At 40.4% G+C, this 18,999-nt stretch overlaps 1 protein-coding gene across 1 annotated transcript in view; it reads left to right on the top strand.

The window, feature by feature from the left end:
- LOC138262020 (ATP-dependent translocase ABCB1-like) overlaps positions 1–18,999 on the top strand; it is a 1,142,744-nt gene that overhangs the window by 672,009 nt on the left and 451,736 nt on the right. Inside the window, exon 15 of the mRNA XM_069211672.1 lies at positions 14,666–14,836. Within this exon, the coding sequence (XP_069067773.1) occupies positions 14,666–14,836 (171 nt within the window). The remainder of the gene's footprint in view (positions 1–14,665; positions 14,837–18,999) is intronic.

Here is an 18,999-nt window from a genome sequence, read left to right as displayed (position 1 = left end):
AATGACTCTAAACCGTGGTTTGCGCCACAGAGTGTCAAAGTATAAATTTGACACCCGATTGGCGCAAAGAAATGCCGTTAGCCGGCATTAAACTGTTTGATGCAAAACTGCGTCAGCGCAGTTTTACATCAAAAAGTATAAATATGGCCCTAGGTCTGGTATATTGAACCACAGGGCAGGGCTCAGACAAGATTTTTGACTTGACCTGATAGTTCTGGGTGATTTGACTTTCTTTGAGAACAAAACTATGTTTACCCTATGGTTGCCAAAATTGACAACTATATTTGTAAATGTTTTGTGCAGTTGTAAAAAGAGTATACTTTTAAAATGTATACTTTGGAATAAAGCTGTACCTCAATCACTTATGTTATGAAAATATTAAACATGCTAAATGTGCATTGTGTAGGTAATGGAATTTTAGAACATAAATCGATTAGATTATGGTGGTGTGAGGGCTGTCTGCTGTGTTGGTAGGTTACCTTTTGCCTTAACACACAATCTCCTCTTTTCTCCTTTATTCTCTTCATTGTCAGTGGAATCTAGCAGTTGGTGAATGAAGGAGAGGACTGATTGCTCAAAAAATCCAAGCCCCAAATAATTGTGCATCGCGTCTGTAGAAAACATTGGCTTTAAGATGGGAACCTGCCAAACCATGCCTGGGAATAAGCACAGAAGGAGACATGAAGGGTCATATTTAATACAAGTGGCTCAGTGCGGCCATAGCACCAAAATTGTCAGCACCACGCAGCGTCAATTCTTAAATGCAGGAATGCACCATATTTTAAAGAACACAGCACATCCCTGTGTTTCTCCCCCCCTGAGCCAGTGATAAATTAGGTGGAGAGCACCAATGCAGCCACCCTTGCTCCGTGGTGTAAGATGGCTGTGTTGCAGCGGAGATTGTTTTGTGCAGGAAGGGACACCTTAAAAATAAACAAAGAGAAATGAAAGCATTTCTCCTCTTTGTGCCATGCTAACGCCACCCCCGGGGTGGTGTTAGATTTTGGTGCTGACTCAGGTTTATAAAACCTTGTATATCGGGGGCAGTTGCAAAATTCATTGGGTGTTGCTGTGGAACGCCCAAAGCAACACCCATTGCACATCCCTATCACACAAAGTGCTGTGTGTGAAGGGCCATATTTACAAGGTGGCTTTAAGCCACAGAAAGTGGCTTAATGCCATTTTGTAAATATGGCACAGTGCACAGCGCCACCGAAGCATCACAAATATTTATGCTCTGGTGACGTTAGGGGCTTGCAAATATGCCCCGAAGTTTCCCTGATCACTGGTTGAAAAAAAGCCTGAAGCAGAGTGATGACTGAAACTAAAAAATAAAATAAAATGTAGGACTTCCCTTCTTGCATGATTCAATAGCTTCTACTTGGCTGATGTAGGCATATGAAAATGTACCATATCCACCTATGACTTGGATTTCTCATACTAAATGGCCTTTCTGTGAGCTATAACATTTTGCTGATTCCCAAAGGCAGAACTGTCCTCGTCCAACCAGTGAAACCTGTTTGCTCCTGGAACATTTCTCCTACAGTTAGAGAATGTAGAAGGTCTGCTTAACAGAGGAAGCTGGTATTACCCAAAGTAAAAACAGTATAATTTCTCCTGCTTAAGTGAAACACCTCTCCAGACAAAGCAGACGTTTTTCTGGACAAAGAGAGAGGTTCATGCTTCTGAGAATTCTCTGGATCCAGTCAGATTGAACATAATTCTTTTGAGCTGATCCGCTATGCTGTGAGACCAGTGGACTTCTGTCAAAGTAGCCTGTTCTGACCTTTTGACTTCCCAAAACACAATTAAAGTGATGCATCTTAAAGTTGCAACAGACAAAAAGTCTGCTTTGAATGACTGGGAAGAGTTGCTCAGCCTATTAACCTCAGAAGTTTAATCTTCGTAGCTTTTCCTACTTGAAGTTTTTTTGCGCAATGTTAAAGGCTACTGTGGGATAACAAAACACAAGGATCAACCCTTGTGGGGCATGTCACAGCTTCAGCCTCCATCCTTCCCCTTCTGAAAGTTTTTGAACTACCAACTTTTATCAGATCATACTCCATCGTGGACTGCTCATGAAGCTTACCTCAATCAAAATCTACCTCTCTTAGTAGGCTAATGCTGGATATTTTCTCTGCCATTGTGATTATGGACATTTTATTTACTATTCCTCCTGATCTCTACTTTTAATTTCCACATTTTAACCAATTATATATTCCTTTTTATATGTTTTTATCTAACCATGAAAAAAGTAACTCTTTGGCATATTTACAACCCCCTAGCGCCACCGGAGCTGCACTTTTTGTGGCGTTCTGATGGAGCAGTCCACGGTGCCATATTTACAAGGTGGCGCTAAGCTACTTTTTGTGGCTTAACACTGCCTTGTAAATATGGGCCCCTCTGATGCAGGTCTCTGCTGCAGAGGGGTGTGCAATGGATGTTGCTGTGGACATTCCACTGCAACACACATTGCTCTTGACTCTGCCCCAGATTTACAAGGAAACATAAATCTGAGGCTGCGCCAAAAACGAACGTCACCCCAGGGGTGCCATTAGCATGGCGCAACCAGGAGAAATACTTTTATTTCTCCTCGTTTTTGCTTTTTCTATGCACACATAGAAAGAGCAAAAGGCCATAAATAATTATTTTGAGCTGATCCGCTCTAAAACAAAATTTTGCTAGAGGAAGAACTTCAGTTGTATCCAAATTTATCTTATAACCTGAAATCAAAGAAAAAAACCTAAATTTCCCTAAGTAGAAACAGAATCGAGAGCTCAGGATTTGAGATATATAAAATTATATCATCTGCATACGCCGTTAATTTTAAGTGTTTCTCGCCTGATTGGAAACCCTCAATTTTAATGTCATTTCTAATACTGGATAGAAAGGGCTCTAGAGCTAGAATGAATAGGATTGGAGAGAGCGGACACCTTTGACGTACACCTCGGCATAATACAAAATATCTGGACAATTTCCCATTTACCAATATCGATGCCATTGGGGATTGATAAAGCAAAGAGATAAATGAAATTAAATGAGACCCTAAACCATGCCAGGCTAAAGCTTTCAATAGAAAAGACCAACCGGTCAAACACTTTCTCAGCATCTATGGAAATTGCCGCTAAAGAGTACAACAGAGTGGGAGCTTTGCTGAGTACATTAAAGTATGTTCTAGAATTGTCAAAAGCAAGTCTACCTTTGACAAAACCCGTTTGCTCCTTACTTATCAGCGCAGTTAAAAGGGTATCAAGACGTAGGGCTAATAATTTAGCAAAGATTTTATAATCTGTATTGAGAAGAGAGATTGGTCCATCATTTTTACAGAAAGTATGATTCTTACCGTCCTTTGGAATTAGGCAAATCAAAGCTTCCTGAAATTTTCTCCCGTACACCTAGAACCCATGAAGAATTGAAAAAGCTGAAAATGTTTGGGAAGTAACATGTCAGAAAAATGTAAAAAAAATTCCACTGTAAATCCATCCGGACCAGGAGTTTTACCTTTTTTTAGAGATTGAAAGGCTTTAAAAATGTCTAACAAAGTAGTATCTGTTTCAAGTGAAGTAGCATCAACCAGTGTCTTATTAGGGTTTGGAATATTCTTTAAATAATCATCAATCTGTAAGGGGGTTGGGACTGACTCAGGAGTATAAAGTGTCTGATAATAATTAACAAATTCAGCTATAATATTTTCATCCATAAAAAGGGACTCTGTAACTATAGACTTCACATTATGGAGTTGCTTTCGGACTTTTAATAATTAGCCAGAAGCTTCCCCGCTCTATTTCAACCTCCATAATAATGGGCACTACTACGTAGAAAAAAAGAGGAAGCATTATCCATTGAGATTTTGTTAAATTTCAATTTTGCCAGAATAAGTTCTTGTATATTAAAATTAGAGGAGGAAGAATAATATTGATGTTCTAACCGTTCAATTTTGAGAAGCAGTGCTTGATGCTGGGCATTAAAAGTTTTATTTTTCTTAAAGACAAAATTTATTATATGATCACGAGCCGCAGCCTTAAACGGATCCCATAACCATTCTGGAGAAATGTGAGAATCTTCATTAAATCTGAAAGATTTGTCTGCATAGGCAACTAAGGAAGTGGAAAATTTAGAGTCAAGATTATTAAATCGCCATCTATTGGATTTGGAATGCACCGGGAGCAAGTCAAAATCTGTGAACACTGGACCATGATCAGATATTACCATAGGTTCAATGGAGGAGTTAATACGATTGTGGGATAATGATTTAGAAACAAAAATATGGTCAAGTCTAGATAAGGAGCCATGTGGTGGAGAATAACAACAAAACATTCCTACCATCAGCATTACAGGTTCTCCATGAGTCAATTAAATTACATTGTGAGAAAAATGCCTTAAATTGTTTATGCATTTTATGGGGAGAAAATTTGATTACAGATTGCCTATTTATAAAGGGATCAATAATTTGATTGCAATCCCCTCCAGTAAGAAGAAATTCATCATTATAATGCAAACATTGTTTAGTAATATTAGGCCAGAAAGATAATCTGAATTATTAGGACCATAAATATTGCCAATAGTCATTGTAATCCCATTAATACTTAGCCTCACAAAGAGACATCTACCATCAGAATCCAAGTCTTGCGAAATAACCTTAACTGATAATTTTTTATGGCAGAGCACAATTACAGTATTTTTCTTTGTAGATGAAGGAGAAATAAAAACATTACCCACCCAACCTTTTTTAAGTTTCAGAGCTTCAGAATCCGTCAAATGGGTCTCTTGTAAAAGAACCAAGTCTGGATTATATTTAGCTAAATGGGATTAAATTCCTTGGCTTTTAATTGGGTTAATAAATCCTTTGACATTTCAAGAAATAACTCTGAATTTACGCTGCATACCCATGCATTTACACAAAAGGTCTTGTACCATAAATAACTGAAAGTACATATAAGGGAAAAGAAAACAGGAAAAACAAAGAGGGAGAATAGTGAAGGGAAAACAGCAGGAAAAAGGATGGAAAATATTCAAGGAAAAAAGAAGAGACAGTACATGTCAAATAAAGACGACTGCAAAAACATACCTGAGATGAATGAACAATAGGGGAGTGGTGGTGACGGCACAGCAAGGGAACAGAAAGCATCAACGGACAAAGGTTATGAGCACAAATAATGATTATAGAACACCAGGAGCCTGTGAAAAGAAAACAATACATTAACAAAAAGGGTCTGTAGTCATGTCTATATAGTATAATGTATAAACTACATTTGAAGGACCATCAATTATATCGTAGTAGTAATGAAATGGCATAATAAATTAAGAAACGTATATAGTCAATGTGTAGAAGGACCAGCTGTTTCCATAAAATTTGTAGAGTGTAGTCTTAGAAAATCACGAAGAGCTGCAGGGGAGGTATTTGAAGTGGTCTTGTTTTGACATGTCACTTTGAACAAACACAGATGGAATAATCCAAAACGAGCTCCCAAGTCACAAAGCTGTGGACGAAGATCCAAAAATTCTTTCCTCCTGTTTGCTGTAGCTTTGGAAACATCCTGTGAGATGAAGATTTAATTTCTCCTGCCAAGAGATTTGTTAAGAATTCTCAATAAATCAGTAAATTCAAGAAAGAAAATCATCACTACTCTTGGTTTAGATGTGGAGGAATGCGGAGGACGATGACCAATGTGGTGCGCTCTTTGGATGTTCAATACTGTGGAAGATGGTAGGCCCACCCACTGTGGAAAGAATGAGGCAAGAAATGAAATTGGGTCACTCCCTTCAAAACCCTCTGGTAATCCAGAAAGTGGAAGATTATTACGTCTATTTCTGTTTTCCAAATCCTCCGCAAGTGTCTTCAAAGTTGCCACTTCCTTCTCCAAACTAATAATTTTATGTATTTCATCCTGCATGTCGCTGACTCTTTGTTCCAAAGCAGAGACACTCACTTCTATTTGAGACCACTTAATATCAAGATTTTGTATCCGAGAATTAGTTTCTTCGATAAAAGGACACAATTCGCGTATTTCGTCAAGCACAAGTTCAAGAGAGATCGGCGAGGGAGATTTTACTGGTGAAGGTGGGTCCTGTTTGACCCCCTTATGAGTACTTGTAGAATTATTCTCAGAAACTTTAGGCGAAGAAGAAGATGAGGAAGACATCTTTGACATGGAAGAAGAAGACGCTGCAGCAGAAGTGTCCAATTGTAAAAACTGCGAAAGTTTGTCAGCTGAGGAGGACTGATGCGACAGAGATTTTATTTTCTTTAGTTTGCCCATATAAAAATAAAAGCCTTCAATAAGGAAAAGAGTGACACAGGAACCCCAAACATATGTTAACGAGACAGCAAAAATAAATTACAAGGCTTGCGCAAAAAGCTGAAAGCCGAGCCATCAAATATTAAAAGAAAAAATAGCTAAGTACAATGTAATGGTGAGCAAAAATTAGTCAAAATGGCCGATCTCATGAGGAGAAATGAAAAAACGCAATTAGAGAGTCAGAAAATAAGCTAGGCGGCCCTAAAAACAATGAAAATGCTCACCAAAACATCCCACAGCTGTTATTATGGAAGCGCCATTAAAAAGAGAAAAATAAATGGCTCAGGTGGTAAAAAAATCATCCGACGATGCGCAAAGCTCTGTAGTTAGGCGGCCATCTTGGACGGCGGCTCGTGCGTGCTCCCCCCGATATGATGCATTTCTAATATGGCAGACAGAATGTCTGTCCGTTTTTGACGTGTATTCCTTCCATCAAGCACTAAGTTAGGCCAATCGAATGTACGTTCAAGTGTATAAGAGAACAATCTATGCAAAACTCCATGCCCTCACACAAAGCTGTTAGTATGGTATGCACAGACATCAATTAGGGGTCACCAAGGTCACAATTGCGACTCCTGGCTTGGCCTTGGAGACCTCAACACTTCCTTTGACATCTCTGGCCTCAGAGATGGCAGAATCAGTGTCCGGAATCTAGGGGTAACTCATTCTTATAGGTATCAGCATAGGCTTCACCCTGTTTGATTTCTGTCCATTTGCATTACATCAATAATGAAAAATAGTTTATTATCCACTACTGTTTTAATAGCCATGGATCACCCGGAGCTGGAACAGGACACTCACTGGCAGCTCAGGTAAAAATAATGCTTTTAAAATATATGTTGTGCACCTGTGTGTGAATAAGGGTGTGTTTGTTTGAGAGACAGTATGTCAATTTGTGAGTGTGTGTGTTAGTACGTGTGAATATTTATGTGTGCTTTAGTGAGCGTGAGTGACAGGTAATGAGTGGGAATGAGTGAGATTGAGTAAGTGAGCATAACTTAGTGAAAGAATGAGTAAAAGTGACTGCACATGTGAAAATGAGTGAGTGAGAATGAATAGAAATGTATGTGATGGAGTGTTAGAAAGTGTGGGAACATGTGTGTGTGAAAATCTTCCTCCTTTGCCTGATCACTTTGAAAACATTTGGACTGATGCTGGTGGTTACTTGCTCTGACTGTGCCCTGGGCATTGCTAACCAGTCCCAGGGCCGGTGCTCTGTGTAAAATGGTATATGTAAATTTGGCATAATTATAATTGCCTCTGACAACCTACCTATAACTCCCTAGTATATAGTAGGGCATGTAGGTTTAGGGACCCCAGGATAGATAGGGCACCCTGGGTGCACTGTTGTGGTCCCTGCTGTCATTTTAAAGGCAGGTCTGCATACTTGGATACAAAGTCCTAAGCTACCTTATTTTTACATACACGTCACCCCCAAGGTCTGTCCTCAATGCCCCCAGGGCTGGGTGCAGTGTAAATATAAGCAGGGACTTCCTAAAATATGTTTTATAAGCCCTGGTGAGGGAGAAACAGGCAAATTCATTTTCCCCATTGTTATCAATGGGCCCAATAGGCTAACATGGAAAGACTTTATTTTAAAACAAAAAAGTCTTATTTTTAATAGAGATAAGCTAAATATAGCAAGTGTAGAACCAAATTAAACGGCAGAATAAATCCAACAACTTGTCAATGTTGAATTTAATATGACTAGCATGGGGAAAGAGTTTTAGAACTCTTTCTGAAAGTTATCAGATTCAGCTGTGTCGGGCCCTTTCCTGATTGGTCAGCCTCTGGCAGCCTGAGCCAGGCTGCCTTGATGAGGTGTGAAGGGGCCTGGGCTGAAACAAAGGAAGCATCTTGTGGGCGGAGAAAGGTGACAGCAGGTGGCAGAACAGGATGTGGAGGAGTAGCCAAACTGATATTCAAAGGGAGGAAAGCCACTTGGGACACAAACTGAACTTCCTCCATTTCCTGCAGCCCCAGTTAGCTAGGAGCCCCCTGATTAGATTAAGATAGGTGCTGGAAAGGGGTGTGTTAAGGAAAATGTAGCCACACCAGTGGGTGGACTCAGCCAGATATAAACTCTATGATTGAATTTTTACCATCTTGGATGTTTGAAACATGTTGCTCCCTGGGATTGATTTCTGCCACACTTCCCAAGAAGTGGTCACTCAAGAGGGTGGTGGTTTGCACTTGATAGGTCAGGAGCACCCCCTGCTTCTCAACCCCAGGAGCAAGGATAAATATGGCAGAGGTGCTCCACAACTCAGATTCCTGTTGGAAGACGATACAAGAAGAAGGACTGCCCTGCTGGAGCCCTGACCTACACCTGGACGCTGCACCCACAAGAACTGCACCAGCTGCAAACTGTGGGCTTCACCAAAAAAAGAACATTACCTTGCCTCAAGAGCACCAGGAGTGAACTCCCTGGAAGCAACAAGTACAAAGGATCTTACCAAAATCCCCTGCACCAAGTCCTGCAAGAAGAGCCCAGCTGACCAGTGACAATGGCCATATGAGGATTCTGACTAAGTGCATTCTGGGAACTGTAGTCCTCACTTCCAAGGAGCAAATCAGAGCTTCTGGAACCTTATATCAAGTTTGTGGATACTTAGGGGACCCAAAAAATACTTCTGGAAGAACATCCAGAAGTTTATAGCAACTTTGTGAAAAAGCTCCGACCTGTCGACAGGAGTCAAGATGGCGACATCAAACACCGACTCGGTCTGAATTTCATGTTCTTCCCACTGAAGCTCCGGGGCATTTTCTGGTCGAAGACACTTCCAGGAGTTGACTGGGACCTTTCACTGAGCTAAGCCAATGACATCACATTGCAAGTCGGACTGAAGAGGAGCATGGATCGACGACAAGAGAAAAATCTCCAAAATGAGACTAAGATGCTCATCACGAGGCTGGCGGACTAAGGACCACCAGCCTTGTGGTGATGGTCAGACCACCGCAACTGTGGCGGTCCAACCCACCACATTACAACCCTGGTGGTCGCACCACCTGGGGACTGCCGTCCCAGATAGAAACATTGTTCCTGATGGGGTGACAGCCGTCTGAGTTGTATTCAGCCAGGGCAGCGCGGAACTCAGCTCTACCTTGCTGATTACCACTCACCTTACCCCCAGACTTTTCATGGCAGTCAACCTGCTAGGGAAAGGCTGGTGGTAAGCTTGTTCTGAGGGCCACAGGAGAGCCCCTGCACTGCCCCTGCCCATGGTATGTGCCACGATATTGGCCACTGCTCCCTTAAAGGAGACATGGCCAATATCATAGCATAGTTACAGCCAATCAGCCCAGCAGGAACACATACTATAATTTTCTGACTTGTCAGCAGAATGGAAACATTGTGAAATACTTGGGGGGCACAGCATGACCATGGCGGTGGTGTCCCCTCCCCCAGTTTGGTTTTTATGCAGTGGGACTGGCAAACTAATGCGCCCAAAGTCAGAAGGTAACATTTTGACTACTCTCTACTGCTCAGTGTATCTGACTTGGGCTCCATCGCGGTCAGCCTCAAAGTTTGTCCCTGCCCTGGTCAAGCCTGACCAGATATCCCCAGTTGGTGCTTTTTGATTTTAGTCACTAGAAAGCCCTTTTTACATTTAATATTTGAAAATTCATAACTCCGGTCCCCGACATTGGATGTTTGTGATTTTGTTGTCACTTTAAAGATAAAATATTTCCTAATTTTATAAATATAAATTGGTGTTAGATTTTTATTGTGTGTTGTGTTTTACTTACTTACTGTTTTGTTGATTAAATGCTTTCCACACCTGTCTCCTAAGTGAGGCCTAACTACTTGTGGTGCCAAGCTACCAAGGGTTGAGCCGGGATTGATTTACAGAGACCTTGACTGGACCTAATGAGGGACTGTTGTCTGTCACTAAGTGTAGGTACATACCTGCCCTTATTAATAATCCACTTTCAACATCGATTCACTAAAGCAACATACGATTATAGCTGCTATACTCTTCTGTTTGTTGGGATATATAGGATTTGTAGGTTTCCCAAGAGCTCGATGTACCCAAAGACAATAACTGAGCTGCACCTTGAAATATACCAGGTATAGAGGAATTCATATGGTAAAATATGAATTGTGAATTAGAGGGTAATTCTCAAAGTGACTGCTTTCTTACACATTGTCTTACCTTTGAAAGGTGCAAATGCAGAGAAATACAATGGTAATAATGATTGTTTTACTGCTCAGTGTTCTCCTAAGTCTCCCAATAAAAATGGTATCTCATTTGTGTAGGTAGGCCTAGTGGTTGTGACAAAAAATGGCACTCTAAATTGACCTGTTTTTTTTCATAGTGGGTAGCTGTGGTTTTTGGGCCCTAGCTCAGCCGGCACCAAGGAGCACTGAGCAAACCTGTACTTTTTTTAAAGCTAGACATGCATGGAAATCCAAGATGGGGTGACTTCCATTGCTCTCACTAGATCGTGTTAACCAGAATCCTTGCAAACCTCAAACTTTGATTAAAAAAAAAGTCCTCATATTTCAGTGATGGAAATTTCTAGAATCTGCTGGAAGCCACAAACTTCCTTCATCCCAGCATTCTCCTAAGTCGTCTGATTGCCCAGGACAGGAAATGGCCCAAATTTTACCACGCCAAACTGACCAATTTTTTTGCAAAATCAGTAGCTGTTGTTTTTTAGGCACCAGCTCAGCTGGTATCACGGTAAACCTAGCAAACCTATAGATTTTTTTAAACTAGACACCCAGAGAAATGCAGGATGGGGTGATTTGTATTGCTCTCACAAGGTTGTGTTACCCAGAATTCTTTGCACCCTTGTTCTGGGGATAGGTTATAAGTATTAGGCTTCTTGCACAGATCCTCATTTCTTTTTTGGAACTGTGTAGCACCATTAGGATACATTTTCTGCCATAGTTTTACTATTTCACATGACGATATGAAAGTATGAAACAGATGTCTCTGGGATTTTTCACATGTGATTTGACATCACCGTCAGGGCTTGTTGCGGGCACTTTTTGACTTACATGGAATTACCTGATGAGGTTTCTTGGTGACTAAACACAATTATGAATTCAACACCTCTGTATTTATTTCTATGTGACCAAGATAGGACTTCAAAGCTCACTGACATGAAGCCACAACATACGGGAACAGACCAGTTTTGAGAACATTATTTTTAGCCTTGAAAAAGTCACAGAAGTGACAAAACACGTGTAAGCTGTAGAAGACTAACATTGTGTGCTAATAAAAGGATTTGAACTTCAGTTGTTTCTTACGCATTCTTACTGTGAATGGACTCATAACTGGAATCGAACTATAATACTGGAGTGTGTGGATATCTCTTGAAAAATAAGTCTCAGTAGCTCCCTAGAGGACCTCCGATTTTTAAGCTCTGGGTAGTATGGCTTAAATACCTGACCAGCACTGAACAGACTGTATTCATTGTAATTTACTATATCCACTGTTATTGTCGTCCAGCCCAGTGGAGGTGCGGTAAATATAGCACAACTAACTTTACATATCCTGAAACTAGGATGTGTTCTTGCACCATAGTTGTTCAATCTGTTTTTGGCTGATTTGTCACAGGCGCTAGACGAAGTAAATGGTCATCCACCCAAACTTTGAGACAAATATATCTCAAATCTTCTATATGTTAACAACGTGATTCTTTTATGTCAAACGAAAATAGTCTTGCAGTGACTCATTGATAAAATATCACATTACTAGGCAATTAATGCAATGGTAATTAATGAGAAGAAAACCAAGGTCATGGAAGTAAACAACCGGATTCAATAAAAAGCACTTATAAGGCCGACAACTGATACAGGTCAAAAACGTATAGATATCTGGGACTGATATTGGTTGATAAGTGCACCTTCCAGCATCATAGATATGATTTACAAAGAAAGGGTAGCACGCTACACTTCGCAGTTCATACATTACAGATATCATTAGGTGGTCCAGGCTATCTGCTATTGCTAAAAATAATATCAGCAAAACTATTGCTGAGTATTACTTATGGAAGGGAGACACTGCGTGGCAGCGACACAAAAAGTTTAAATGTGATTCTCTCAAGGACACTTAGGGCCATACTTATACTTTTTGATGCAAAACTGCGCTAACGCAGTTATGCGTCAAAAAGATTAGCGCCGGCTAACGCCATTCTGAAGCGCCATGCGGGCGCCGTATTTATTCAATGACGTTAGCCGGCGTTAGCCGCCGGCGCTGCCTGGTGTGCGTGAAAAAAAACGACGTACACCAGGCAGCGCCGGCGTAGGGGGAAAATGGAGTATGGGCGTCCAAAAATGGTGCAAGTCAGGCTGAGGCAAAAAAATCACCTCAACCCGATTTGCGCCATTTTTTTACGACGCCCAACCCCCATTGAAATGACTCCTGTCTTAGCAAAGACAGGAGTCATGCCCCCTTGCCCAATGACCATGCCCAGGGGACTCATGTCCCCTGGGCATGGTCATTGGGCATAGTGGCATGTAGGGGGGCACAAATCAGGCCCCCCTATGCCACAAAAAAAATATAAAAAAAATACTTACCTGAACTTACCTTAATGTCCCTGGGGTGGGTCCCTCCATCCTTGGGTGTCCTCCTGGGGTGGGCAAGGGTGGCAGGGGGTGTCCCTGGGGGCAGGGGAGGGCACCTCTGGGCTCATTCTGAGCCCACAGGTCCCTTAACGCCTGCCCTGACCCAGGCGTTAAAATCCGGCGCTAATGCGGGTTTTTTAGACCCGCCCACTCCCGGGCGTCATTTTTGCCCGGGAGTATAAATACGACGCATATGCATCGGAGTCATTTTTTAAGACGGGAACACCTACCTTGCATATCGTTAACGCAAGGAAGGTGTTCACGCAAAAAAATGACGCTAACTCCATGAACTTTGGCGCTAGACGCGTCTAACGCTAAAGTATAAATATGGAGTTAGTTTTGCGTCGAATTTGCGTCGAAAAAAACGACACAAATTCGGCGCAAACGGAGTATAAATATGCCCCTTAGATCTCTTCTCCATCTCCTCCGCAATGCCTCGCCATACCAGATAATGCTAGAATTTGGCCTTTTTAATCTAATTGTTGCAAGAAAAGGAGTTCACCTCAATGTGTAGAAATGAATAGAATTGAACAATTCAAAACAACTATGCCAAGCTCTTTGGCAAGAAATCCAAAGAATACAAATGCCCCGTTACAGCAGTACTTGAAAGCTGCGATTGGTAATGTGGCTGTTCTTCCACTATGAGAAATGTCTCTGTCCTTACAGCCTTTTAAAAACAGGTATTAACTGTCTGATGTAAAAAATGTTGTTGCTAAAAGATAAGTAGGACCCTTCTTGCAGATTCCAAGCCTGGGTGATAATGCATGAATATAAGATTTTCAAACCATTGTCCCTTCTAGAGACCAGTTTGTCCAGACAATTAAAAGTCGGTTTCAACCGGCTCCTGCTCGATCTCCTTTCTGGGCTTATTCCCACGGCACCTTGGGTCCGGGATACAGACAAGACTAGCTGTAGACAGTCAGATGGGGGAGGAAAACATCATTCATCCTACCTGCCTATGTCCAGTTCTATTAAAAGAGAGGAAGATGCTGCTAAAAATACCTTTTAATCAGTGGGAAATTCGGTCATGCAGGCAAGCTGTGATTCCATGCTTTAAATTATCAGTCATTTCTTAAACTGTAATTTTACAAAGTACTTTAAGCTTTTGGCGAAAAAAATTGAAATTTATGAGAATATCCTGGCTTAACTATGTTAGTAGTAATTAAATTGTGGGTATGAAAATGGTCATGATTAACATCAAATATATTATCACAGTTAAGCTTTTGCAACACAATAAGATATCTTGCAATTATGGATTGCTGCTTTTATGTATTTTAACACATTGTTTGCTTACAATTTTAGTTAAGCACTTTACAGAAAATTAGAATTTAATCCTTGAAGATTCTTTTAAATGTTTGTATATCTGATGCTTGAAATTATTTTTATGTATGTGTTTTAAATCTTGAAAATATGCCAGTTACAATAACTGCGATATTGTAAGGTTTTAATTAATCAAACAATAAACTATTTATTTACATCACCTCCTGGGGGCATTTGGATGCAAGTTTATATGATGGTACTTCCTGTTGAGGTCAAAGAGGGTTTGATGTCTTCCAGTTCCTGAGGCATTTTGGTGAATCAATGTCCATAACTATCTCCTCACTTTTTTAATGTTTTTATATAATGATCTACTGATGTTGGCACTAGATTTCTCTATCTAGTATCCTCTTAGTGGTATTCAGCAAGTTTTAAATGTTTCAGGCTGTTTAATGGTGTACTCCGACCTAATGATCACACAGTGATAAACAAATGAAGCTTATGTAATACTTATATATCTTTATTTAAGAAATTTAACACAATGGTCGGTGAAAGAGGTGCAAAGTTGAGTGGAGGGCAAAAACAGAGAATTGCAATTGCTCGTGCCCTAATAAGGAATCCAAAGATTCTTTTGCTGGATGAAGCAACATCTGCTTTGGACACTCAGAGTGAAGCGGTAGTGCAAGAAGCTCTGGATAAGGTAAGGGGCACATTTGGTACTGAACTGATTTACCTTGCCATGATTTCATGTGTTTGTGATCGCAAATTAAAAGTGCCATGCTGAGGTTTGTATGGATGACAATGAGTAAGATTACAACAAAATGGGAACAGGGGCTAATAGTAGCTCATAACTAACATTTCATAGTAAGACCATGAGTAATAACCATTCCGGTAACCCATTTGGGTGAAAACTATCATTTAATTACTAATAACATGTTTAATATGGTGTGGTTAAGTGTGCATAAATTAAAGAAAATGCAAAAGAGCAGTAAGGGTGTAAGATACTTTTTATTAAAACTGGGGGAGCATTAAATGCAATATCAGTGATGAAAAACAGCAGAGATGAAACTCATCTGTAGAAGTCACTTGAGTTAAGAGACATTACAAATAGCAGTCTATTTAGGGTAACTAAGAAGAATTTTTACATGATTTGCAACTTGGTAAACCCATCACAGTTTAGAAAGAATGCAAGGGTCAAATTCATAAGTGGGTCGGAATTCTGGGGAACATTTTCTGCTGTCTTATGCGTGTGTTGTAATGCCTAGGAAATCATTTGGTAGGAATGTGAAATGCAGGGCGATAATGACTGGACTTTAATCCATTTAGGAAGACTAATATGTGTGCAATGCACTGACAGTATAATATGATTAATCAAGTGATATTTGGCAAAGAAGCAACTGATGGTTTTGTGAGGATAAATGTTGAAAGAAACGTTTAAAACAGACATATTTTCTTTTTTCACTTAAAAGATATGTTTTGATGTGACTAAAATAAAATTGGAATTTAATGCATTATTTAAACTGAAGCTTTGGTTACAGAGGTAGGTCACTGCTTTTCAGCCAACAAACTCTGATAGAAGTATTTGAAAGAGCCACCAGACGCCTTAATCAGTAGGTTATGAGAGTCAACAAGGTAATGATGTATTCTTGGACTCTGCTTAAAAATGATGTTTAGTGTGAAACTTTCTATGATTCAAAGTAGGCACATCCGACTCAAAGAAGTATTTGTCTTCCCCTATGCATTGGAAAAAGGGGATTGGAATGGTGGTGGTGGGCCCTAATCATGTTGTTTGTGACACATTTTCTCACAGAGAAAATCTCTCTTGTCCATTTATCCTGATTCCCCCCTGCAGGTTTGTGATCTACAAGATTTCCCATGTCTATTACACACTAGAGAACTGCATCCCCAAATTGGCATGGTAATGCAGGTCTGTGATTTTTATGCACGTTAGGAGGCACACACCTGAAGGAAGAGAAGAGCTGTAAAACTTACATAGACTTGAGTGAAAGCTAAGCTCATTCAATGTAAATGCCATTCACTTACTCCGAGTGAGAATCTTGCTTCACATTCAGCATTAAAACATACCTTTATCAAATGAATGAATCAATCAATTAATGCATGATATGGTTTGTAGAGTGTGCTCATGCTTCGTATAGCGTTTGTACACTGAGGAATTGTAGAACGATTAAATAATGTGACATCAAACAGAAACAAACTGCCAGTTTTTAACATCTTCCGAAATTGTAATTAGCCACTGAGGGTATGAAGTTCGACAGGGAACTGGCTCCAGCACTGAGTGGACACATAGGAGATAAACCGACCACCTTTTCTGACCTGCCTACATTTCAGAACCTGCCTGAATTTTGAAACTACTACCAGCGTTTGATGAATGAGGGAGATAAAGCTGAAGCTGATCCGAGAGATACCAAGGACTGGCGGTGAAGAAGGCTATATGAGTCAGAACCTAGATCTTGAAGAAAATCCTCTTCTTAAACGGAAGCCAATGAAAAGTCATGAGATTAGAAGAAATGGAGACACACTGGACAGATTACAGAATCAGATGTGTTGCAGCATTCTGAACAACTTGCAGTCTAACTAAATACTCAGGAAGACCTGGTGTGGCGTGGTCTGGTCGTGAGTTGACAAGCATGGACCACTGTCCTTCCTGGAGTGTGAAGGAAGGAGAAAGAGAAACTTTTTAAGGCCATCAGCAGTGCAAAGTGGCAGTCTACATCAAGACATAGAGGGAGTTGTTTAGAGTATTGTACAGTGGAGTACATTGTCATAGAGTAAATTACAGTGTCATAGAAAGGACTATAGTAGGCTGGTGTACAGTAGAGTAGATTGACGTAGATTGGAATGGTATGCCATTGAGTAGAGTGGAGTGGAGTGGAGGGAGTGTCATAGAGTGGTGCATCAAACATTCTCTTAAAATGAAGGGCTATAGGGTGTAGTGGCAAACAGTGTATTGGCATGTCATAGAGTGGAGTGGCATGTTACACATTGGAGTGGAGTAGATTGTAGTGTGGCCCAATATATCACTAAGATTTAGTGCCTTATAACTTCAAAACTACTTAACCAAATTATATTTAGTACCAAAAAGGATAATTTCCACCCCATAATCTATAAATACATTTTTTTAAATGAAAATCTGGCAAGCTGTTTTGTCACTAGGCCTGAGCAAAAAAAATATGGAAAAAGCATTGGTGGAAAAAGTGTATTTTGGGGCTCCCCTTTTTTATTTGCACCTTCCTAAAGTATCACCGCCAAAACTTTATATCATTTTCCAATGTAGGAAAAGGAATAGGTCTGCAAAGTTTCTGGGAGATTCAGCAAACAGTGGCAAAGTTATCAGTAAGCACAAATTTGAGAATTCCTATCTCTAAAAATCCTTACCATAACTACAGAGTGGCTATTACTCATATATATATTTGTTGGATGTTTCAAGCAGGTTGCTCTGTTCCTGCTTACTGAAAGCCGCCCTGTCAGGGTTGGGGGTCCCCTGAAATGGAGAATTGTGTGTTGGATTTAATATGAAGGGCATGACCTGCCCGTCTCTAAGAAAGCGCAGCAAAAGTATTTCACCTGATTTTCACACTTTGCTGAGGTGAGCAAGGGATGCTTGAGATATATTTATATCAAAAGGCAAACTGTGGTTAAAGGAAGACGTCTGACATTATTTGCTATCTGTTTATGCTTTACAAGAGTAATGGTGCTTTGTGAAAGTTTTAATACATGGACTGCAACTATTACGGACTATGACTACTGGTGTTAACCTGTTGAATCCAGAAACTGACATTTTAAAATGTACGATGGGAACTATACTAATAAGGAATATAACTGCAGAAACAAGAATGACAAATATATATGATAATACGAGAAATGGAAGAATTGGAATACTGACTGCAGCTTATATATGATTACTAGTACTTCCCTAGTGCATTATGGTATATGGAGGATTTGTGGACTACAACATGATTAGGCAGTTCATTCAAATGAGTGCAGTGCTGACTCTCACCAATGATTAAGGCTGCTGTTCAGCCGAAACGAGTCTGGAAGTAATTAAGCTAAAATATTCAATTTATAATAAAAGACAAATTCCCACCACAGTCAGGCTTCAGTTGCTTTTGCTTCGTTGGATGTTTGAAGCAGGTTGCACTGTTCCTGCTTACTGAAGGCCGCCCTGTCAGGGTTGGGTCCCCCCTGAAATGGAGAGCTTTGTGTTTTGATATATAAATATATATATATATATATATATATATATATATATATATATATATATATGTGTTTTTTAAGAAATGGGGTCTTTGGCTGGCAGTCAGGTTACCCTTGTCAAGGCAAGGACCCTCACTCTAGTAAGGGTAAGTCACACACATTACAAATACTCCTGTGCCCACCCTCTGGTAGCTTGTAACTGAGCAGTCAGGCTTAACTTAGAAGACAATGTGTAATGTATACGTGCAATAAATCATAAAATAACACAACATAGCACCACAAAAATGCACCTCACTGTGTTTAGAAAAATATATAATATTTATCTGGATAAATGCAGGTAAAAATGTTTAAAATGCAATAAGTAAATGTTGAGATATCACTGAAAAGTGATATAAAGGGGGTCATTACGACCCTGGCGGCCGGCGGTAAGGTGGCGGTAACACCGCCAACAGGCTGGCGGTGTTCCGCCAGCAATTATGACCGTGGCGGAAGTGCCACGGCCATACCGCCGGCCCCTCCAATATCCCGCCTGGATTCCGCCTGGCGGTCATAATCCCCAGGGCAGCGGTGCAAGCACCGCTGCCCTGGGGATTATGAGTCCCCGACTGCTAGCCTGTCCGTGGCGGTAGACACCGCCATTGAAAGGCT

The sequence above is a fragment of the Pleurodeles waltl genome, chromosome 10, assembly GCF_031143425.1.
Source record: "Pleurodeles waltl isolate 20211129_DDA chromosome 10, aPleWal1.hap1.20221129, whole genome shotgun sequence".
NCBI lineage: Eukaryota > Metazoa > Chordata > Amphibia > Caudata > Salamandridae > Pleurodeles > Pleurodeles waltl.
The sequence above is the reverse complement of the archived record's forward strand: the minus strand, read 5'-3'. Positions and strand labels throughout refer to the sequence as shown.